This window comes from Phocoena phocoena, chromosome 12 (genome assembly GCF_963924675.1).
Source record: "Phocoena phocoena chromosome 12, mPhoPho1.1, whole genome shotgun sequence".
Taxonomy (NCBI): Eukaryota; Metazoa; Chordata; class Mammalia; order Artiodactyla; family Phocoenidae; genus Phocoena; species Phocoena phocoena.
The window spans coordinates 9,357,646-9,382,323 of record NC_089230.1 but is presented as its reverse complement, the minus strand read 5'-3'; the positions used below and the strand labels follow the sequence as shown (position 1 = coordinate 9,382,323).

Genomic DNA, 24,678 nt, shown 5'->3' with positions numbered 1-24,678 from the left:
CCTGTCAGCATCTTGCAGCTTTTCTACAGGGTACTGATAAGCTTTCATAACTGGGAAGGCACTGTTATTTTAAGAGCGTATGGCAGTGCCGAAAATCACTTATTCTGTGGTCGTCCACAGTGGTTATTTTCCTAGAAGAGACTCAAGTCAGTATACATGAGGAAAATCTGATTTCCCTCTTTGTGAAATAATAGTAATGTTATGAAGGTTAGGTGCATATCTAAAGAATCATAGATATAATAATCTATTATTATTAGAATAATACCTACTTCATACAAATGACCAAGAGGATCACAGTTAGCCACTTTAAGAAAAATAAAAAATTTGAGTCTTCGCCACTTTATGTAAGGCCCTTTGAGAATCTTTTAGGGGAGATGTTTCCCCGTGACTTGCTACTGGGAATGACTAACCGATACGCCAATAACTCTAACGGAAGGCTAACTTTGGGAGAAAGTGGAAGGATGTGACTGAATGTCAGCCAGCAGGCGGAGGCCAGCGCCCTCCATGGGGTGGGACTGGGCCAGAATCTAGGAAGGTGAGGTAGAAGCCTTTGCATGCAGATGGAGAGCAGAGCCTGAGCAAAGGCAAGGACAGAGGAAAGTCTGGGAAACTGCGGGCTGAAGCTCAGAGTGAGGGTTAGTGGCAAGTAGTGAGGACAGGCAACGTTATGGAAGGAAAAGTTAGGATCTTAATTGATGGCCTAAGGAGTTTGGAATCTATTCTGTGGTCAGTGAGGTCTAATGAACAGTTTTTAATTAAAATGGTTGATAGAATCGGGAGGGGTTTGGTGCCCTGAAAGGAGGGGAAAGAAAAGGATGAAGACATTGAAGGAAAGCTCGAAGAAAGTAGAGAAGAGGCGTGGACTATTGTGTGACCAGATGCCTGCAGTTAAGGGACAGAAGGGTTATTGGGAGTTGAAAGCAAAGGAGCCAGAGGCCGAAGTGCAGGAAGGGTGGGTTCAGAGAGAAGCAGACCATGAAGGCTTTGTGAGCTGGTTGTTAGTTATTGATATTAGAGGAGGGACCCTGGAGGTCACCTGAGAGAGAGAGAGTGAGTAAAAAGTCAATGATAGAAGCTGGAGAGATTGCCAGTTGGTCAGGGTTTGAAAGATTTATCAGTAGGAGTCAAGTGGAAACAAGATAGAAGGAGTGTTCCAGGAAAAAAAACAGAGAGAAGCAAAGTTATTAGATTTGCCAACAAGGATTTCATAACCCAGGCAGAGAGCTAAGATCGTACACGTAACCAAATAAGATAGCAATTATTGTAAACAATGTATAAACAAAGTAGTTTTTAAAAGAACTATCATGTTATGTGTTTCTGTCCTAATAAGCTTTAATTTTTTAAGGTTACTTGGTGATGAATTCCACATCCCATTTCTTCCTCAATATGATGAAAACCTTCTCTGACAATTTGCTAACATGATCTTACTGTCATGGCAGTGCTGAACTTTTACTCATCCTGTAGTTCTAGTTATGACCCTTCTGTTCCTTTTCCTCAGTAGTTTATAGAAATGCTAGACAATGAATGCCTGTACTTACTGTCATCTTACTATCCAAAATTTCTGTACCTTTTGAAGTTTTTAATTCTAAAAACAAAACCTCATAGTTTAGTTTGGAGAGCACAGAGTGTATATTGCTGAATAAAACACCCCTACTTAAAGAAAACTATGGAAGGAAGGGCTTCTCTTAAATGAAGCGTGATTGTCAGTCCCTCAGCACGGCAGCCTTCATTTCCAGTCTGCACTGGAGTGGCTTGAGAGTAACTCCCCGTCAGCCGTATGTTCGAGAAATCCACAGTCATAAGGATGAATGTCTTTCTGCTATTAATATTTGACTTCAGGCAGAATCACTAGTAACTTCATTAATTTTTCTTGGAGGTATAGAGATGTTAGAATGAAATCATAGTTCCTTTTGTAAAACATATACTGTTTTTGATGCTTCTGGTAGGTGGCAGGCAGTTATCCACCCTGTATGTCAATTGATGAAGAGTGAAAAAAAGACCAACCATGATAGCATTCTAAAACATTAGAGAGGTATATGAGGCCGTTTGGGTAATTTTCTTACAAATCTCAATCTCTCTGTCTCTCTCTCTCTAACTAACCCCCAAATTTTTATGTGAGAAGGAAGACTTGAGTAAAGAGAAAAATTTGCTATTCCATGTTCTTGAATAAATACATTCAGTATTGAAATTATTTTAAAGGCACTATTTGTTTTCCCTGAGTTTATCTGTAAATTTAAGGTGATTCAAATGAAAATCAGCACATTTTTTAAACTTAACATGCTAATGCTAAAACTAAAGATTGTTTTAGTTTTAAAACATGAAGCTGATGCTAAAGTTCACGTGTAAAAATAAACCAATAGAAGATGTTGTGGTAAAGTACTAATGGTATTCTGTCTGGTGGACTCCGGACTAGCTTGGTACTAGTATGAATAGATTACTAGGATAGAATAGAGTCCAGAAATAGGCCCAAGTCCAGTATACGATAAAGGTGAATTTCAGATCAGTGGAGGAAAGTGGATTGTTCATTAAGTGATGTCAGGACAACAGAATGACTACAGGAAAAAATTAAGCTGGATTCCTATATTATTTCATATACTGAAGTCAATTCCATATAGATTGAAGATTTAAAATTTAAAAATTAAGGAAACAAAAAAAAACTGGTTGCCTCAGGGCTGGGTGAGCCAGGGGTGAGAGGTGGGTTACAGGTACTCCTATTGCAGTACTCTTTGATATTGGGTGCCATGTATTGCCCATTCCAAAAATTTTTTTATAATATTAATAATCAAACTATAAAATTATGCTAAGGAATAATGGGAGAAAATATTTTAAAAATAGTTTTGGAGTATGGTAGCCCCATTTTATGCAAGACACCACCCCGTGGCGTGTAGAAGGAGTGTAGGAATGTGACTGTACAATCTCCTTGGAAAGCAGTTTGACAGAATCTATCCATTCTAAGTGCACACTTGTATTAGCCCAGCAATTTTTCTTCTGGGAATTTCACATACATCTATTGGACAAGTGAGGAAAGATTGTGCATTGCAGCATTATTTACAGTAGCAAAATACGGCAAACGAGATAAATGAGCATATGCTCTTTAGATGATGGGAAATAAATACAGTGGAATTCTGGGGAGTCATGTAAAAGAATGATGTCATCCATGTGCTGCTGTACCTAGGAGAATGTTTTAGCCTATTAAATAGAAAAACAAAAGAAAAGTGCAGAGCAGAAAGTATAATTTGGGCTCACATAATATGTTTAAAAGCAAAAAGGCTCTCTCTGCATGGCATGTTTAAGTATATACAAGGAATTTGTTAGGAGTCATTATCTCTGAGAGAATGACTGGCATTTTAAGGTGGTAGGAATATTTTTTAAATTTCATATCTTCTTATACTATTTGAATTTTTTTCTTACCGGGAACATATTACCTTTTCAAATAAAAATTAAAACAGTTAAAAATACAGCTGATTACTATCAAGCAGTTAAAGTGAATAAAACATATTCGTACCAGCAAGTATAATCTCAAAAACATAATGTTAAGTGAAAGAAAAAGACAGCTTGCAAAGAGACACATGCAGTACAGTGGTGTTCAGGTCAGTTTGAAAAATACAAAGCATTTGTTATTTATGAATACGTTACATGTTCCATTACATACGCAGTGGAAGTATAAGAACAGGCACAGGAATGAGAGCAGGTTCAGAAAAGTAGTTACTTGGGGGAAGGAAAAAGAAAGGGAGTTTCTTTGTTACTGTTGTAAAGTTCCTAAGCAAATATGGCAAACTGTTAACAATAAAATTCGGTTGATCCTGTCTTTTGTGCTTTCCTACGTGTTTCTAAAATTTTATTATTTAAATTGTAAATTGTTTTAAATTTCTATCCGTTTTTTCAGCACCCCAATTCAATTGTTATGTGATTCCTACTGAATTGAGTAATGCTTTCTAGAAGTCACGAATACTCTCTCCTTTTTTACCCCTAACATCAGGTCAGCAGTGGCAATGACCCCTGGTCAGCCTGGAATGCTTCCAAATCTGGAAACTGGGAAAGCTCGGATGGCTGGGGAGCCAAGCCCGAGGGGACTGCAGCCCAAAGAAACACCTCCAACAATTGGGACACTGCCTTTGGTCATCCCCAGGCCTACCAGGGACCAGGTGAGGAAGAGGGCTCTGCTGGTGATGGAGCCCACCCACCCTTAAAGGGCATCGGAGTTAAAATAGATTTAATCAAAGGAACTGTTCTCAGGTGCTCTTATTCACTAATAGCAAACTTATTTTTCTGGGTCAAAATGTAGGTAGTTTTTAGTTATGGTCTTTAGTCCACTCTCAGTTACCTGTCAAGGAGTCACAAATGCAAACGCTTGCAGGGGCCAGGTTCATAAAGCAGAACAGCAGCGCAGCCCTGTGGGGCGGGGCTGCGGAAGACGGAGGTGGGCAGCTCTGCTCTAGCCGGCGGGTTGATGCCGTTGCAGGAGAACTGAGCTAGTGTTCCTGGACCATCACAGTTCCAGAGAGAGTAGAAATCTCGATTTTCATCTCATCTTCCCACTTTAAAATCTTAGCTACTAACACACATTTGGGCCCAAAAAATGTGCACATGGATTGAATATGGTTCATCGCCACATTCAGTGGTTTATGGTCACATGGTTTGTGACCTTTAACGTAGCTGTTCTGTCTTTTCCTTAACTACCTTGACTATGGTCACATGGTTTGTGACCTCTAACGTAGCTGTTCTGTCTTTTCCTTAACTACCTGTTTCCATTTCTTAATGGAAATACTGAGGCAAAAGAGGAATTTCTAAAAGGAGAAACAATTCAGGAATTAAGAAAGGCGATTTATGTCTGTTCTGAAATTAAGAGATCCACCCGTTATTTTTTAATGATCCCTGGATGAGCAGATTTTGCCAAGAACTGAACGTGCTAAACAGCAGGAGACTTGCATGCAGGAGCCATAAAGGGCACAGGTGCTGGTTTCCAGTTCCCACTCATGGACAGGAGCTGGGCTGCTGCAGGACCAGGAGTCGTGGGCTGGGTAGAAATGTTGAGACTAGACTGCTGACTTCTGCTTCTGTAGTAACTTGGCGTGGCTCCAGGACTCTTGGCCCAGATCCTTCTAATACTTTCTATTCTCTTCTTTTTTTCGTTTTGGCATTTGTCTCTGGGCTTCTCGTGGTGGCACTCTTAGGGCGGAGATCCCAGGGCAATTTCCTGCCTAATGCTAAAGGGACTCCTCAGGCCATCAGAGGTGGGAGACAGAGGCACAGAACAGTGGAAGAATAAAGGAGGGAGGGAGGAAAGCTGGCAGCTCCTCATCTGACGCAGAGCTTGTTAGAATATTAGGCTCCTCATGCTGGTCAGTTACTACTTATCTCGTTTCTTTCTCTTTCTCCTCCACCCCCTTGTCCTTCTCTCACCTTTATTATTAGTAGTGTTAAACAATTCCTCTTTTTTTTTTTTTTTCTGCGGTACGCGGGCCTCTCACCGCCGTGGCCTCTCCCGTTGCGGAGCACAGGCTCCGGACACGCAGGCTCAGCGGCCATGGCTCACGGGCCCAGCCGCTCCGCGGCATGTGGGGTCCTCCCGGACCGGGGCACGAACCCGCGTCCCCTACATCGGCAGGCGGACCCTCAACCACTGTGCCACCAGGGAAGCCCAACAATTCCTTTTTAAAACTCTTATCACCCTTTTGTCCTCCCCAGTCTCTTGGCTTAAAGGGTATTTGATCTGCTTAGTTGCAAGTTTATAAAGCTAGATTTATCAACGTATAGGCCTCTAGAAGGCCTTCCCTATATACCACAGAGTGTTTTTATAGTTGGCATGTATCTGAAGTTACTTGGACTAACAGCCCTCTTGAAGTTGTTTCTAACTTGTCTTTTGCGCTAAAAGGCTGAATCGTCAAGCCCCCAAACTGTCTGACTATAGAGCCTGTATTCTTCACATCTTTATTCTAATCCTGACCCCCCCCAGAAGATTAAGTCATCCCACCTTTCTTTTGTCTTTCTTTACTGACGGTCTTCTGTGCCCACCTCCAGCAACTGGTGACGATGATGACTGGGATGAAGACTGGGATGAGCCCAAGTCGTCTTCTCCCTACTTCAAGGATTCAGAGGCAGCGGAAGCGGGCGGTGCCCAGCGAGGAAGCAGCCGTGCCGGCAGCTCCTCCATGAAGCTGCCGCTTAACAAGTAGGTGTAAGGGAGTTGGGGCAACGTGAACACTCTGTGGAAACATACAAGATACAAAGAGGCTTTTTCTCTTTTCAGTGATCTACAAAGCTTGGGGTGCGATTTGATCATGTTTATTTTTTATTTGGCTCCTAGCTTGGAAGCTTCTTTTTAAAAAACTTGTTTTCATTTTAAAGTGAAATATATGTTCCATTTAATCATATGCTAAATACTGTTTTTTACCTTTATTAACTCATGACATATTAAGGTTTTTATTGCCGATGTCACAGGAGAGCTAAGAATAATCCTGATAGCTTCCTTTTAAACGTTTTACTGTTTATTGATCTTTTACCATGTGCCAGGCTTTGTGCAAAGCAGTTTGTGTGTATTCTCTCATGCGACCCTCATATCCCTTTTGTGGTACATATAATCTCTGTTTTCTCTGGGAAAATGAAGCCCAGAGAGGTTAAGTAACTGCCCAAGTTCACACAGGTGGTAAGTGATCTAGTCGGGATTCCAGTCCAGTCCCTCAGCTTCCTGAGCACACTCTCAACTACTATGTTTAATGTGTTTAGGACTTTGTTTTCACTTAGATTATTCTTATATATTTTTTAAAAAATGTTTTGAATGGTCCTTGTAGAAACAGTGCTTAGCAGGAAAGCATGTGGGAAAGGGTGAATATGGACACAGCCCTATGGAATTCCCTAGTAGAGAGTTCTGGATGCGTCTGTAGTTTACACCAGTGTAGCTTGAAGGAGATGTAGTTTGTGACTTCCATACAATTTATCTTCAAGTACTCTTCTTACAGCAGTTATATTTAAAATAGTTTTTCTAAAATTACTCATACTTTTTCTCAGTGTTCCAAGTTCATGATTCCAAGCAGATATCAAGGAATGATAATCTATGTCTGGAAAAAAATTGTAAACATGTTTGATATATATCTAGATACCAAGTTTCTAGGTCTCGATGTACATGTGTATAAGTTTAACGAGCCCTGCAAGTTCTCCTTTAGTATTTAGTATTTAAATACCATCTAGTAATTAAATGAGTTATCTTTTAGCTCACACGTCTCCTGCATTTCTGTCCAGTTTCTTCCATTGTGTATTTTCATACTCAGTTGCATGCATAGTACAGTCAGTCCTTATTGACTGTATCCTATTTCTTAAAGTGAGATTTGAAGTTCTCAGTGTGGTCTGTAGTGACGTACCTTACCCTCAGTTGTTCTTTAAACCTAAATACAAAGTATATTTAAAACCCATTTTAATATAATGTATCCCTCAGCCCCATTTTAAAAATGAGGAAGCAGGACCTGTGAGACAAATACGGCTAGCTGAATTTTCGTAGCTAGTTCGTGAGGTTCTGGCTTGCGCCAGGCCTCTGACTCCACTTTCCTGTGGTTTCCACTGCTCCATGCTTGCTCTCTGGCTTGCTATATGATCGTGGGGAAGTTGGATGACCTGTTTCAAACTCAACTTTCTTCATCTCTAAAGTGAAGGATTGGCTTTAATTAAGAATTCTTTCTGCTCTAAAATTTCAGTCTAGGTTGAAACCAAATTGAAGGAGTCCTAATATGCACCTGCACCTTGGAGGCATCCCTCGCTTTCTGTGGTGCTGGGAGCCGTTTAAACCCTACATATTTTTATTTAACTAGACTAATGTATCAATGACTTACTTATAACAGTTGTAAACATTTTTTTAGTATTAACACTTTTCAGCGGTTAATCCATTTTATATGACAGCTATATTCCAGTCATGGAGCCTAAACCTTATGCTAGAAACAGAGATCAGACATTTAAGTATACTTGAGCATTACAAGAATACATCTTGATCATACTGAAAGAATTAATCAATTGCACTGCTGTTCAGTAAGTATTAAATGTGTGCATAGTCAGCTCTGGAGTTTTGCTGTGGTCACCAGGATACCAAAAGAAACATGACGTGTGCTCTCTGCACTCGGAAGCTTACAGTCTAGTCAAGGAATTGTTGCTACGTGCAATGCCCCAATTTCTCCATCAGCGTTTTCTAGCAAAAGTGTAGGTTCTTTCACAAAAGTGTTCCAGGTTAGCCCATTCATTCATTAAGCGTTTAGTATATTCCCACAATTCTTCTAGGTCCTGGAAATACAAATGCTTTCTCTAAGGCACTTCTAGTCTGCTGTGATGTGCAAATGGATGATGGCAGTTGCAGCACCATAAGCTGAAGAGCAGAAGTGTGCTCGGAACGCTGACGCAGCACAGGGAAGGCTGCACCTGAGGCTGTAGGGAGCACTTCCACAGAGCCGATGGCGGCATTACAAATCATTTTAATTTCTGAGTACGTACTAGGGCCTTCAGATTTATATAGATAACTCTTTACTTAAATCTTCTCATTTAATTCCCTTACCACCTTAAAGGTAGGTCGTATTGGTCCCATTCTTCACATAAGAAGACACGCTCTAAAAGTCACATAGCTATGAAGTGTTGGACTTGAAATTCAAACCCAAGGCCATCAAGCTCCTAGACACCCCTTTTACTCTGTTGTAGGAGCTGTGTTTTAAAGCAGGTCCAGGGAAAAGAGAATGGAGGGAGGTCAGTCCAGAATGAAGGAAAAGATATGAGCCCCTGAGAGCATCACATTGGCCTTTAAATTGGTATAGGAATGAAATCAGAAGTAAGACAGCTGGTTTTTGTAGAAATAAGATTTCTTTTCCTATTTTAGGTATTTTGCTTTCTGAGGATTTTTTCCCCGTCTATTAAAAAAAAAAATTCTAAAACCCAGATTAATCTTGTCTTCTTTAGAAGTAGCGCTTTGGATGGCCATGCATTTATTCCAGCTTTTCTTCAGTTTTAGAACTTCGCTTCAGATGTAGATATGATTTCTGGAAATAGCCAAGTTTATTATGTTTCGAGTCTCTTTACTGAGGAGACTGTTTTTTTGTGTGTGTCTCATAAACTGGTTCTGAAGGCAGTTCCCAAAGAAAATGGCACAAGTACTTATGAACAGTGGCGGTTTCTTTGGGATATTTGTGGCCTCCCGAGGGAGAATGTTGAAAGGCAGCTTTAATTTGAATATAAAAATGCCAGCGTGTGGCCTTCACCCCATGTGGTCATCTCAAATTGATGCGCTCAGTACTTTCTACCTCTGTACCTGGGGGACATTTTCTAGTCTGCCCTTCACTCTTCATGTGGTGATAGAGTGTCTCAGATCAAGCAAATAGAGTGCCCATAAATATCACACCTTCTGGAGTCAAACTGTCCTCTTACCAGATAAAGCTTAATTAAATGACTAATTGGCCATTGAACAATCTGATTACATTAGGTTTCATTTACCATAGTTTCCTAGTTCTAGTACATGTGAAAGACAGAACAAGTTCAAACTGTCGTATTAAGTAAATGTGGATGAGAGCTGTAGAATTCTTATAAGGAAAAGCATAAGACTCACAAGCATTTATCCTCATGATTAGGTTTCCTGGATTTGCAAAACCTGGAATGGAACAGTATTTGTTGGCCAAGCAACTAGCAAAACCCAAAGAGAAAATTCCTATCATTGTAAGTTTGTTCTTTTTTTTTTTTTTTTTTTTTTTGCTTTAGTTTCGGATTAAGCTGTTTTATAATACCTTAAAGCTAAGAGGGTTATTAGTCATTTGGAAAGTTTTTTGTTTTTGGAAGGTATTTTTAAACACGTTTAATGCTCGAAGTAAGTAACTGACAGTGTGTATTAGTATTTTAAGAGTACTAAAAATAATTAGCATGAATTAATGCCCATTATTATATTGTTTAGATATTCTTTACTTTTACCTTTCAGACTGTTAGTAATTGAACAAACAACACCCATAGTACATACGTATTTTTAATAATTTTTCTAAAGTATCTTGAAGTATCTTTTACATGCTGTTTTTCTACTAGCCATACATATTTAGCTAAAAAACCCAATTCATATATTTAGGTTTCTACCTTGGCGAAGTACATGCATGTTATCAGAATAAGTTGCCTTTTCCACTATGTTGGTAATAGTTTTCTTTCAATAAACCAGCTGTCGAGTCGTGATAAGGAGCTAGTACGTAAAAGCTGGGAGTTAATGACACCATTAAGTATATCTGTCTTTGAATAGCTTATTACATAACATGACACAGGCTCTGTGGTTTCACCTAAATGTTGATTGCTGATAGATTTTCTATCTAAATGTTATCTAGCTGTATATTTCCAGATGAAATTCTGGCAAAGAGAACTATAGCTATCTTCTGACCCTGTTGATTTAATCCTGTAACTGTAAGTTGGGGGCAGGGCAGGAGGGTAAGCAGCCTTGAATATAATCACCACGGACTCAAACAAGGAGGAAAGATCTGGTCTTATTCTATAATCTTTGGATCCTGGGAAACTCGATAAAATTGCAAGAATGATATTGAATTTTTTATATTACTTGTTCCTACTTCTTTGAAAAGCTTGAAATCCTAGAAAACTCCAGAGAGAAGGGTTGTGACCCAGAGCCCTTTTATCCTTCTTCCCTCAAAGCAAACTTGGGATAATTATCTTCTGAGTAGTTAGGTTAGAGATTATTTTAGTTTTTTTCTCTAACTCCACAGAATTAAGAGCCCATGGCCCTGCCCCTCAGATTCTCACAGGGGACTTTGTCATAAGCAGGAGAGTCCTGGAACAGAGCTAAAAGACCCCCGTGTTTGAGTTGTCCCACGCGTTTTAGGTGAAACTGGACCCGTAGGCAGGCTTGCCTGTGTGGGCTTCCTATGTGGAAAAGGAAACTGAGGAAAGCCATTGAGCCTTCAGAAAACCAAGAGAAAGTAGAGACCTGGTCCTTTGCTTTTAAGGTGCAGTCCCCTACCCACTAATAAAATGTGACCCCGTGGGTATTGGGCCCTAGTTGATCAGAGTCGCCTCTCTTGGTCCCAGTCATTAAGGGAGGTTCCCAAGAGGCCCCTGTTAAAGATTCCTGCTCTGCAGCTTTAAGAGAGTTTTCTGGATCTGGGCTCCCTCTTGGAGAATCATAATAACTTGTTGTCAGAGATCTTTAGTCCCTTATTAAAATTCTCTGGGCCCCAGTTACCATCCTGACCTAGTAGCCTCTGAACTTTCATACCTCGCCTCCCTTTTTTCTCCTTTCACCTTTATAAAGAATTAGCGTATACAGAAAATGAGAGTAAGTGTAGAGGAAGTTTGACGGCAGTTTGGCATGGCTGAGACATCCAAGTGTGTAATTTTATATTTCACAGAACTCTTAGTCTGCAATAGATTTGAAATTTTTAAAAACTAGCCCCTCATTACATATAACTAAGACAGCTGGACTAGAGAGAGATTGTGTTCCATCTCTCTAGAGGAAAGGCAGATCGGCATCTCTCTGTGGCCTGCGATGCCCACATGGGAGCAGAAGGGCTTCTCCCATTAAGTGTTTTCTTTAAATATAACCTTAGTAGGAACAGAGAGCATTTATGTAAATAACTTCTCAAAGAAGAGCAAAAATGACCCTCCTAGGGACTTCTAGTCCTAAAAAGAATCATTTGATGATTTATATCAATTATACTTAACTATTTTTCCATGTAACAAAATTAACTCTCCCTGCAACGTTGTGTAGGTTGGAGATTATGGCCCGATGTGGGTTTATCCTACCTCTACATTTGACTGTGTGGTAGCAGATCCCAGGAAGGGCTCCAAAATGTACGGTCTGAAGAGCTACATTGAATATCAGTTAACACCTACTGTAAGTATCCAAGTTATCAAAGCAGAATCATGCTTGCATCGCTAGTAACAATTTGCTTTTTTCATTTCCTGTAGTTGGCATTGGTAACGTTTTTCTCTTTCCTTATTTTGTAGAACACTAATCGATCTGTAAACCACAGGTATAAGCACTTTGACTGGCTATATGAGCGTCTACTGGTAAAGTTTGGGTCAGCCATTCCAATCCCTTCTCTTCCAGATAAGCAAGTCACAGGTGAGTGTGTGCGACACTGAACTCAGGACAAGTAAAAAGACTCCAGTTAGAGTACCCTAATGTAAATCAGAAATGGCATGTTCCATCCTCTAGTGGAACAAGATGTAGGGGTTTGGAAACAGCAGCTAAAGATAGCCATATACATATGTATATATGTATTGTACATGTATTTGGAAGTTACCTGAACACCTAACAAGAATATGTCATAAAATTTTCTGTTAGAGTTCCTGTATACATATGTATCTTTTTTTTTTTTTTTTTTTTTTTTTTTGCGGTACACGGGCCTCTCACTGCTGTGGCCTCTCCTGTTGTGGAGCACGGGCTCCGGATGCGCAGGCTCGGCGGCCACGGCTCACGGGCCCAGCCGCTCCGCGGCATGTGGGATCTTCCCGGACCGGGGCACGAACCCGCGTCCCCTGCATTGGCAGGCGGACTCTCAACCACTGCGCCACCAGGGAAGCCCTGGGAACTTTGTTTTTAAAGAACTTGTTTGGATTTTGATTTTGTGGAGAAAACTTTTCAAAACTTTCAAAGTGTCGTAGCAGAACGGAGAGTGGGGACTATGTTGCCAGGTTGGCAGACACATCCTCGCCCTCAGGTGGGGTGACTCCCAGGCAGTCCCTCTTGGAGCTGGGGCAGCTGAGTGGCAGCCCTGTCGGGGTTGCCTGGTTGGCGTAGATGGCTGCCTCCTGCCACTCGTGTGTCACCGCCACCCCTGCTTCTGTTCAGATACTCACTGTTCCTCCTTTCTGTCATCCTTATTGTTAAGTCACAGCTTTCTTTTTAAAAATTTAGATTTCTTTCCATGAAAACTTAAGTTCTGCCTTTCTCCACATTTTCAAATTTCAGACTGTCTCCTGAATTTTAAGCTCTCCTTTATCAACTTGATTAGCATAATATGTTCCCCGTGGTGTTTAAATAAATGGATTAATGAGCTGTCTTAGAGTCGTGGAGGTTTCTCCTATTTTTTAGGTTTTAATACATTGTTTATTCGGAATCAAATAACCCAGGACTATCTGAAAGCATCATAGAGTCACAGTTCTCCCACAGTAAGGTTTGTATTTTTTTTAAAAAAAGGTCAGGCCTGAAGCCAGGAGGATGTCATAGAAAAGCAAGGAAGCAACAGCTCCTCAGTCGGAAGAAAGTTGAGCTTTGATTCACTGACTGGGACGTGTGCCGAGGAGACTGAAAAGCCCAGGAGCCACTTTATTTCCCCCTTCTCTTGTTTGCCTCCTGCCTGAGATGCCCACAGGATCATTATTATATAGGTTCCTGTCTCATTTAAATCCTGGAGAAAAGAAAAAGGAATACCAAATAGATGATGTCATGACATTTCTGTGGACTTGATAATCCATCCATGAAAAGCTTACAGCTAAGATTTTTTATTTGTTTATAGATTTTGTTCTTTGTGGAATAATAATGAATGAATCTGGTTTTATTTCTGGCTGCCAAACTGATATATTCCCATACTTAGTGAAAACCTAAGTAAGGGTCCTAGAAAATGGGGAGATGGAAATCCCTCTTCTCCCTTTTTTATTTAGTTTTATGTATTTATTTATTTTACTGATTTTTTTTTTTTTTTTTTTTTGGGGCTGCATTGGGTCTTCGTTGCAGCACGCGGACTTTCTCTAGTTGAAGTGAGCAGGGGCTGCTCTTCCTTGTGGTGCGTGGGCTTCTCACTGCGGTGGCTTCTCTTGTTGCGGATCACGGGCTCTAGGCGCACAGGCTTCAGTAGTTGTGGCTCGCGGGCTTAGTTGCTCTGTGGCATCTTCCCAGACCAGGGCTCAAACCCGTGTCCCCTGCACTGGCAGGTGGATTCTTAACCACTGCACCACCAGGGAAAAATCCCCTCCTCTCCCTTTTTTTAATTCTCTGGAACCTGATAGGAATTTCCTAACAAGCACAAGGTAACATCTGAAGTCACAGTTTGTAAATAAACCAGCTGTGTCAGAAAAAACTTCAGGAGGAGTAAGAGTCAGTAATTAATTAATTCCAACCAATGAGTAGGTTATAAACTCTTGGTATAATTTACTTGCTCATAATGGGGAATTCAGTATAGCCCTTAGGTCCGTGCTGACTTACAGGGTCTTTTCTGTCCATGAGGTGGGCCATCTTCTGCACAGCTTACGCTTCTGTAGTGCTTAATCTCTACCCCTGGTAAGTGTAGAATTTGAAGTGTTTTAGTATACAGGAGGGTCTAGACCCATGAAACTGTCCAATGGCTACTTTTTAGGAGTTTTTTTTTTGCGGTACGCGGGCCTCTCACTGTCGTGGCCTCTCCCGTTGCGGAGCACAGGCTCCGGACGCGCAGGCTCAGCGGCCATGGCTCACGGGCCCAGCCGCTCCGCGGCATGTGGGATCTTCCCAGACCGGGGCACGAACCCGTGTCCCCTGCATCGGCAGGTGGACTCTCAACCACTGCGCCACCAGGGAAGCACAGGAGTTTTTGATTTATGTGGATTTATAATACTTTTCTCATTAAAGGAAACTTGTACTTATTTGTACTTGCAGTTTCTAAGGGAAAATCCAGGCTGTGTTTTTTTGTCACTTATGTATAGTAAGTTCACTCCTTTTGGTGTGCAGTGCTAAGAGTTTTAACAGGTACCACCACAGGCCTATCACTACATTCAAGGTACAGAAAGTTCCATCACCTCCCCCAAATTTCCTTGTGCTGGTCCTTTATATTCAGCCCCTCCCCCTAGTCCTAACCCATGGCAACACTGATCAGCTCTTTGTCCCTATAATTTTGCCTTGTCTAGAATATCCTTATAAATGGAAGCGTATAGTGTGTATGTCGTCGGGCTTTTGGGGCTTTTGAGTCTGGCTTCTTTCACTTAGCATAATGCCTTTGAGATTCATCTCTTGTTGTGAGTATCAATAGTTTGTTTCTTTTCACTGCTGAGTAGTATTTCACTGTATTGGCTCTACCATAGTCTGCTTATCTACTCACTCTTTGCAGGATGTTTGGGTTTCCAGTTTTGGCCATTTATAAGTCTGCTATAAACATTTACATACAAGTTTTTGTATAAATATAAGTTTTCCTTTCTCTTGGATAAATTCCTAGGCGTGGAATGACTGGGTCCTAGCGTAGGTGTATGCTATTGAATGTTTAAGAAATTGCCAGGCTGTTTTCCGGAGTGTCTGTGCCACTTTGGGATCCCTACCAGCAATGGATGGGATTGTCAGGGGCTCCACATCCTTACTTGCACTTTTGATAGTGTCTGTTTTTCTTTATTTTAGTAAGTATGATAGTCTAATGTTAGCGGTGTTGTCTCCTCATGGTCTCAATTTGCATTTCCCTAATGACTGGTGGTGTACAGCATCTTTTCATTTGCTTATTTCTTTTCCATAAATTTTCTCTGGTAAAGTATCTTTTCAAATCTTTTGCCCATTTTTTTATTAGGTTGTTTTCTTATCATCGAATTTTGAAACAAGATTCTTTATATGTTCTGGAAACATGTCCTCTCACAAATAATGTGATTTGCGAATAATTTGTCCCAGGTGTGGCCTTTCTTTTAACAGTGTCTTTTGCATAACAACACCTTTTTAATTTTAATGAAGTCCAGTGTGTCAGTTGTTTCTTTTATGGATTGTGCTTTAAGTATCACGATTAAGACCTCTTTGCCTAACCCAAGTTTACACTGATACTTGCTTCTAAAAGTTTTGTAGTTTTAGGTCTATGATACATTTTGAGTTAAGGTTTGTATAAGATGTGAGGTGGTAGAGGTATATATTATAATACGTCTGGTTATCTAGTGGTTCTTGCACTATCTGTTGAAGAGCGTATCCTTTCTTTATTGAGTTTACTTTGCATTTTGTTAAAAAATCAGTTGAACACATTTGTGTGGGTTTATTTCTGGACTCTGTTCCATTGATGTACGTGTCCGTCCTTTTGCCAGTACCACATGGTCTTGATTAGTGTAGCTTTATAGTACAGTAAGTCTTGAAATCAGGTAGTGTAAATCCTCCAACTTGGTTCTATTTCAAAATCGTTTTTGACTGTTCTTTTTCTTTTGCCTTTCCATGTAAATTTAAGAGTCAGCATGATTATTTCTAGTCAGATATCTATTAATAATCACGCTGGGATTTTTATTGGAGTTGCATTGATTCTATAGACCAATTTTGGGAGAATTGAAAACAATGTGTAGTCTTCTAATCCAAGAACATACATATATCATATTTGATTTTCATATAGGGTTTTGTAGTTTTCAGCATACAGATTCTGCACGTGTTTTCCTAGATTAATATGTAAGAATTTCATGGGGAGGGTTCTCCTGTAAATGGAATAGAATGGAATAGAGGGAGAGGGGTGCAGCCCCAGGCCAGAACGCCACAGATTCCCACTGTTCTGGCCTGAAGTTCAGCGGTTTGGGAGCGTAAACACTTCTCACGTGGCTGTTTGCCTTTGGTTGATTTCCAGAGCCCTTATTTTTGGTGGGTTTCGTCCAGCTTTATAGTTGCTTCTGGGGACTAGGTTTAGCAATTAGCTAAATAAGTTTTTGTTTTGTTGTTTCAAAAATATTATTATTATTTTGTTTAAAAGCAAGGCATGCTTGTGATGACTCTGTAACAGACTAATTTGGGTTGTTGAAGCTGTTCCTGTTCCACTCTGTCCAGTAATCTGGGATATCTAGGTGGTTTTTTTTTCCTTTTTTTTTTTGGGCAGGGGAGTGTGTGTGGGATTTGCTTTCATTTAGTCGTTCTTTTAATTCATTAACCATTGGACAGCCCTTAAGGGGAAGAGGACAGATTGATTCCACATTCCACTTCCTAGATCTAGTTTAGAAAACGTGTTCCCCACCTGGTGCTCTTAGGAAGGAGTGTAGTAAACGCCTCATTTAATAATATACTCCTTTTTTTTTCTTCAACATATTTATTGGAGTATAATTGCTTTACAATGGTGTGTTAGTTTCTGCTGTATAACAAAGTGAATCAGCTATACATATACATATATCCCCATATCTCCTCCCTCTTGCGTCTCCCTCCCACCCTCCCTATCCCACCCCTCTAGGTGGTCACAAAGCACCGAGCTGATCTCCCTGTGCTGTGTGGCTGCTTTCCACTAGCTATCTATTTTACATTTGGTAGCGAATATACTCCTCTTTGAAAGTTGCCTTTTCTCTCTACCCTTGAGTAGGTCCAGTATTTGATCAAACTCATGAAAGTGGGTGGAACCTGTCTTGCCCCTGCTCTGCACTCAGCTGTAGCCAGAATTTCCACTTCCAGAAGCCTTTTAACTGATAGTGATTTTGTTTGTTAGGCTTATAAAAATTCTCATTGTTCACTTGATGTTTGGTATGTCAGGTTTGTTAAGCCGATTTTCCACTTTTAGAACAGAAATATCACCCATTAAGCTCCATTTTTACGATGGTCATTAAGTTCTGGGATCACTTTCGTTTTTGCATTCATGGAAAAATTGCTTTTTCTGTTTTTCATTTAAGTAGTTTAAGAAACAAAACAGGAAAAAAACCCCTACAGTTCTGAGTTACTTTTCAGAAATTTTAAATTTGTATATCTGAGATTATGTTGCATTTAGACACATTTTTATAAATGTAGAGATTTCACGTACTTTGTAAGAATTGCTTATTAATTTCCATTTTTATCACCCCTTTCTTGCGTATAAGGCTTCATATGGCCACATAGGCACTGGCTTGTTAGTTTATAAGAAAGAAACGTTCTCATAGTGAGATAAAATTTTCTTTCAAATTTGTTGATCACCTTTCCTGTGGGTCTTTGAGCATCCACTATGTTGTGTGTTTTTAGCTTAGTGAAAAATTACCATGATTTATCTTTTACTGAATAACTCTCTACAAGTGGCCAGTAGCTACATAAACAGTCTTTCAGTTGGGGTAACAGTGATTCATCTTTGACAGAGTTGCACATCACTCTCGGCATGTCTCTTGCAGGTCGCTTTGAAGAAGAGTTTATCAAGATGCGCATGGAGAGACTTCAGGCGTGGATGACCAGGATGTGTCGTCACCCAGTAATCTCAGAAAGTGAGGTTTTCCAGCAATTTCTAAATTTCCGAGATGAAAAGGTAGGACATTTTGTTATGATAATCTTAGAGGATATTGAGAATTATCACATTCACACCAATTTTTTGTCTAAAAGGAGTTAAGTTGTGTTGGTTAGTTGGTTGTTTCTAAATAATAGGAAATCAGCCCAGTGAAGGCAGGGCTGAAGGATATGATAGAATAAGGGACTTTTTCCTAGATGCTTTTAAAAATAGGAGAGACCCCAAACTGTGTAGCATATTATCAGCGTGAAGTCAGGGAAATAGTGTGAATGATTTCTTATGATCACATTTTGACCTTATGGTGTAAATAGTGTAATGAAGGGAAAGGTAGATTCGGAATTGACCCAGCTTTCTCAGAGCCACGTTGTTTTTCTAGTCCAAGTCTGCCTCTGCCCATGCCCCTGCACCATGGGCAGTCATTCTGCCAGTAGTTATCTGTTCTTTTTTGCAAATCAGCAAGAAACTGGCTACTTGTCACCTCACTGATGTTATCTGCTTTGAAAATAGCCGTGTGTCACCTTAGGCTTCCACTGTATGTGATCATTTGTTTGGTCATGCCTGGTGTAATTTATAGGTTAGAGATCATTCCACTTAAACATTTGTAGTCTTTTTGCATTTCGTGGTGAATGACACATGTGAAAAAGTAATAGAGTTACAAGAACTACGGGGAACCCTGTCCAAGTTGGTGCCTTACTGCTTACCCATAGCACTTTAACAAGGGCTTGTTCGATTGATTTGTCAAGGATTCTATTTAGGAAGCACTTCTAAAGGTTGTGTTTTATGCAGAATATTATTATTAAAAATAATAAATCTAGACCTTTTTTGGTGTTTTTGATACAAGAGAAGAAAGAAAGAACTTGGGGCCAGGGCACTCAGTTTTAGTCTTGGGTTTGCTTCTAACTACCTCTGTGACCTTGACCCAAGCTATTAATTTCTTTGGGCCACAATTTCCTCATCTGCTAAATGACAGTATAAAACTAGAAAGTTATTAGAAATTGTGATTCTCTGGGCAACGGTAGCTCACATAGATGGTTGGACGTAGAAAATCCCAAAGAATCTACAGGAAAATGTAGATCTACATATAAAACTATGAAACACTGTTGAGAGAAATAAAAGAAGACCAAAATAAGTGTTCCAATACTGTGTTTCATGGATTGAAGAACTGAAAAGATGTCATATGTAGAAAATTAAAGCTCCAAGAATAGCCAAGATACTCTTAAAAAAGGATGAAGTGGGAAGAGGACTTTTTTGGATATTAAGATTCATTATAAAGCTAAAATAATTTTAAAAGCAGACCAGTAGAACCGAAAAGAATGGACACTTGATTTATGACAAAGATGGTGCTGAGTACAATGGGGGAAGAGAAAAGAGCTAGCATTTCCGAAGCCCCTGTCCTGTCCCTTCCCTATCACTACCCCTTCCGTCCCCTACAAGGGTGACCATGATCCCCTCCTTTCTGGTTATCATTTCCTCACTTTATAGAGTTTCACCATCTGAGGCCCTACACCATGGTTTTGCTAGTTTTGTGAACTAGCTAAGAAACCTTCCCTAAGCATTCTTTCGTGTCGGGCCTCTTTTGTCAGCCTGTTGAGTCAGTGGTGCTCAGTCAGTTGGATGGCATCACTGGGAAGAATGAAATGTGGTCACTCCCTCACAACAGTCTGTTGATTTTGTTAGGTTTGATATTGTGGTTATCTTTTTAAAACATGGCCTTATCTGTTAAAGATATATAATGAAGTATTTACAGGTAAAATGATATTATATCTGAGATTTCCATTAAAATAAACAAGAAAAAAAAGTAGGATGGGGAAGACTAGATTAAACAAGATTGGTAAAAAATTGATAATTTTTGAAGCTGAATCTATAGGGGTTTATTAAAGTACTTTTCTTTCTACTTTTTTTTCTGGAAAGTTTCCATTGTATTAAGTTTAAAAAAAATTAATTCCAGGTGGTTCACAAGTCTAAATGTGAAAGACAACACAATAGAGCTTCTAGAACGTAACGTAGGAGAAAATCTTCATACCCCTAGTGTAGGGAAGGATTTCTGAAATAAGGCACAAAACTGACTAACGGTACAAGAAGAGACTGACAAATTAGACTACATTAAAACTAGGAACTTCTGTTTATCACAGTAAGTCATTAAAAAAGAAAAACAAGTCAAAGATATGAACACGTATAACGAGCAAAGGGCTGGATTTTAGAAGATGGGCAAACCCATACAAACTGATAAGAAAGGTATAACAGTAGAAAAATAGGGGATTTGGTAACGTACCTCACAAAAGAATCTGAATCACCAATAAATGTATAGAAAAGTACCTGATCTCATGAGTGATAAGAAATGCAAATTAAAACCACAGTGAATACACTTGCCAGAAGGCTAAAATTAGAAAGACTGACTGTACCAATTGTCTTCTTGGTGAGATGAGGAGCTTCTGGGACTCACGCACACTGCTGGTGGGTGTGAAAGCTGATGAGACCAGCTTGGAAAACAGTTTGGCATTATCTATTTAAACTTGAACAACTTTCCACTCCTGGGTAAATGCCTACAGAAACGCATGCACATATGCACCAGGAGACACGTACACAGCAGCTTCATCCGTAACTTGGCCAGGACTGGGGGTGGCTACCAGTAGTAGAATGGGGTAAATAAATCGGGGAACAGTCATTCGATGGAATATTATACAGCAGTGAAATGAATGAACTACAGTGTAACAACAGTGTGAATGTAGCTTCTCAGCGTAGGCTGAGCAAAAGAGGCCAGACACGAAAGAATGCTTAGGGTAGGGTCTTAGCTAGTTAATAAAACTAGCAAAACCATGGTGTAGGGGCTCAAATGGTGAAACTCTATAAAGTGAGGAAAGGATAACCAGAAAGGAGTGGATCATGGTCACCCTCGTAGGGGATGGAAGGGGTAGTGATTGGGAAGGGACATGACAGGGGCTTCGGAGATGCTAGCTCTTTTCTCTTTCTTGGCTTTGGTGGTAGTTACACAGGAATTCACTTTGTGAGAATTCGTTGCACTGCGTATTTCTGCTTTGGGTACTTTAGTGTGTGTGTGTAACTTGTAATAATTTTTTAATAGTTTATAATATTGGTTCCTATCTTATATTTTAGAAAAGCTTTAATCTTTTTTAAAAAACAACCTAAAAGCTTGAGGCACTTCGTCACATTTGTGGATGTGTTTATATGGGTGGGCCTTGGGAAAGGAAAGGTGCTGGGTCACCTCACTCTGGAAGGACTTGGGTTCATAAGGACCGTTCTGTGCAGTGACACTGTTTATGTATGAGATGATGTTGGAGATGTATAGGTGCCTGGCGCGTTTGCAGAGCGAGGTGGTGTGGGCGCTGCTTCCTGAAAGTTAGAAGGATAAAGATGACAGTGAGCCGATTCTAGGAGGGAAGTTTGAAAGACCAGTGTGGCTCTGCTCTCCACTTTAACATTATAATGTTCCTATTTACAGGAATGGAAAACTGGGAAAAGGAAGGCTGAGAAAGATGAGCTGGTGGGAGTTATGATATTTTCCACCATGGAACCAGAGGCACCTGACCTGGACTTAGTAGAAATGTAAGAGATGCTGCCAAACTTCCCTTCTCCCCAAACTGAGTCCGCCTCCTTTGCTTACAGGTCTCGGCCAATTGTCAGACTAGAGTGTGTAAAATGAGTGGGGCTTGTAGTCAGATGACAGGAGAGCATCGTTTGTACATGAAACAGTGTCTCTCTAACCATAACATCAGTTGAAGTCTGCTTCCCTTTTACCTTGAAGTCAGTGATTTCATAGTTGACATTGTGGTTAGGAGTTATTTCCAATAAAGTATGATGAGACAGGGTGGCACCCACAGAATGGTCCACGAGACAGAAATCTCTCTGAACACTGCCTTGAAGGGGGCAATCCCAAACCTGATTTTTCTGGTTTTTTCCTATCCTGTTTTTAATCTTGTCATCTTCTTTTTAATGTAGGCTTGGTTGAAAATCTGGAGTAGTTCCTTTGCTGCGTAAAGACTAATAAGAAATATTAGGCTTTTTTTTTAATTTTAAGAAGCTTTTTTCTTAATGTAAAATCATTGCTTATGTGTTACCAAATATATAGATAGTCTTATAACTACCCAGAGAGAAAAATCAATGCTAATATGTTGACCTAGGTCCGTGGTCTTCCAAACCTTCCTCTGTTCATTTGTATCTGAAGGAAAAATTTTTTGTTTTAACGAAAGTGACCTCACACTATGCATTCTCTTTTATAATCTGCTTTTTTCATTTAAAAGTATATTGTGATGATTTTTTCAAGTTGGTGAAAACTTTTTACATCCTTAAGTAGCTGGTATGTTCAGTATCACTTAGATGCTATGCGTCTGGGGTATTTTCTCTGACTCATTAAAGTACTTGTTGGAATGAATGAACAACTACCATTAGCAACCTGTACTATGTTTTTATAGATTCAGTAGTACCTGCAGTGATTGAATTTCACTAAGAAAGATATTCAAGAAATGATTTTATTTACTTTAGAATAATTTTAGTTAAAATTCACAAGGAATTGAAGGGGGAAGGAAGCAGAGTTAAAATATAAATGGCAGATTTTGAAGTAGTTCTTTAAAAACCGAATCCAGCCTGTTTTTTTTTTTGTTTTTTTTTTGTTTTGCGGTACGCGGGCTCTCACTGTTGTGGCCCCTCCCGTTGCGGAGCACAGGCTCCGGACACGCAGGCTCAGCGGCCACGGCTCACGGGCCCAGCCGCTCTGCGGCATGTGGGATCTTACCGGACCGGAGCATGATTCCGCGTCCCCTGCATCGGCAGGCGGACTCTCAACCACTGCGCCACCAGGGAAGCCCCAGCCTGTTTTTAAGACTAATTTAGTTAAAGTGCAGTTGTTATAAAGCAAGAAACAAGTACCTGTGGTCACGTTTGGTGTGAACTCCCCTGACCACATGGACTTTTCTCCTTACACCTCATACCGTTTGGATGTTTGATAGTGAAGTCAAGGACCCACCTCCTCATGTTTTTGCCCCACAGAGAACAGAAGTGTGATGCTGTTGGTAAATTCACCAAAGCCATGGATGATGGCGTGAAGGAGCTGCTAACTGTGGGGCAGGAGCACTGGAAGCGGTGCACGGGACGTAAGTGCCATCCTGGGCCGCTGCTGGCTTCTGTAGGTGGTGGTGCGGCCTCCGCCACGGCCTTTGTCACCCTGGGGAAGCTGACCACGTCAAACAGAAATACGCTTAGTGAGCCAAAGTCACGTCATACCCACAGCTCATGGAGGAACCTCACTTCTCAGCCCTCGTTAAATGACAGAAAATTGGCTCAAACAAAGCCAGTTCAAGAGCTCCTGTGGAAAACACCACATTCACTTAAATATTTCCAATTATTTGGGGTTTGTCATCTGTGGAAGATTAATCTTTTCTGCATGTTTAGGAAGTGCCTGTGGTTATTTTTAATCTCATGATTTTAGTTTTTAATATTCATCCATTTGGTAAGATGGATGAATATTAGTAAGTTGTATATTTGACTAAAGCTCTAATTTTTAGGCAAAACCAGTGGTAGGTGATAGCAGAAAGTGCATACATGGGTCAGACTCGCACACTGCTGAGAAGAAAGTGGCACTGTCACCCTTGCTTTCTGCCTGCTGTTCCACATCCTCAAGAACTTCCTGTCCTCCCTCCCTTCCCTTTGTTTGCAGACCGTCATTCTGCTGAACTGGTTTCCTGTATTCCCCAAACCCACGCCGCCCTGGCGTCAGATAGGCCGGGAGAGAAGCACAGTCAAGTGTCCAGCTGTGGGGATCAGGCCTTGGCTACTGTCGTGTTGAGGGTGGCTGAGTTGAGTACTTTCAACAGAAACCTGCCACCTGACAAAGCCTAAAATATTTCCTATCTGGCGCTTCGGAGGATAAAGCCAGGCCTTACACTGAATGGCCCTCCATACCATTCACATGACATTTTATATCAACAGAACTATTTGTCGTGTACCAGCTGTTCGTGCTTGAGGGGCAGACACCAGGAGTAATAACAGTTGCTCCTTTCCCAAGGCAAAGAAGTACTAAAAATAGAACTGAGCCTGAAAACATAAGGTAGACAAATGCAACAGCAGAAAACAAAATCCGTTTCAAGCCTTTGGTCACAGGGAATAACTCATGGGCAAAAAGGGGAGTGACACTTCTCTAAAATGTAAATAAAGTAATTTAATTTTTTAAAATAATTTTAACTGTAAACTCAGCTGTTTCCCTTTTTTTTTAACATCTTTATTGGAGTATAATTGCTTTACAATGTGTTTCCCTGTTTTTAAGAAAAATTTAAGTGAGTGCAAATATTACAATAAGATTTTTTAAGGAGATCACAAAAAATTTGGGATTATGGCTTCTTTTAAAGAATCAAATCCCTTATGTCTAACATCTGGTCAGCTCCATGTCCTGTAAAATCCATGGGCCAAATTTATGAAATAGTAGTAACTCTAGGCTGCTCTCTTTTGCGGGGAAAGGGGGTTGAAGTATTTTGTTTAGAATTTGATTCAGGCATAATTTCTTTTTTCTCACAAAAGAACTTTTTAAAATTCCTAATCTGTGAAGTGAGAAATCTAGCACACACTCTGGTGAAGAAGAACT

At 40.3% G+C, this 24,678-nt stretch overlaps 1 protein-coding gene across 1 annotated transcript in view; it reads left to right on the top strand.

The window, feature by feature from the left end:
- Window positions 1-24,678, top strand: part of SNX9 (sorting nexin 9) — a 52,342-nt gene that overhangs the window by 16,545 nt on the left and 11,119 nt on the right. Inside the window, exons 4-11 of the mRNA XM_065888672.1 lie at window positions 3,980-4,145; window positions 6,022-6,172; window positions 9,594-9,678; window positions 11,714-11,839; window positions 11,953-12,070; window positions 17,977-18,107; window positions 21,547-21,650; window positions 23,091-23,194. Coding sequence (XP_065744744.1) covers window positions 3,980-4,145; window positions 6,022-6,172; window positions 9,594-9,678; window positions 11,714-11,839; window positions 11,953-12,070; window positions 17,977-18,107; window positions 21,547-21,650; window positions 23,091-23,194 — 985 coding nt within the window. The remainder of the gene's footprint in view (window positions 1-3,979; window positions 4,146-6,021; window positions 6,173-9,593; window positions 9,679-11,713; window positions 11,840-11,952; window positions 12,071-17,976; window positions 18,108-21,546; window positions 21,651-23,090; window positions 23,195-24,678) is intronic.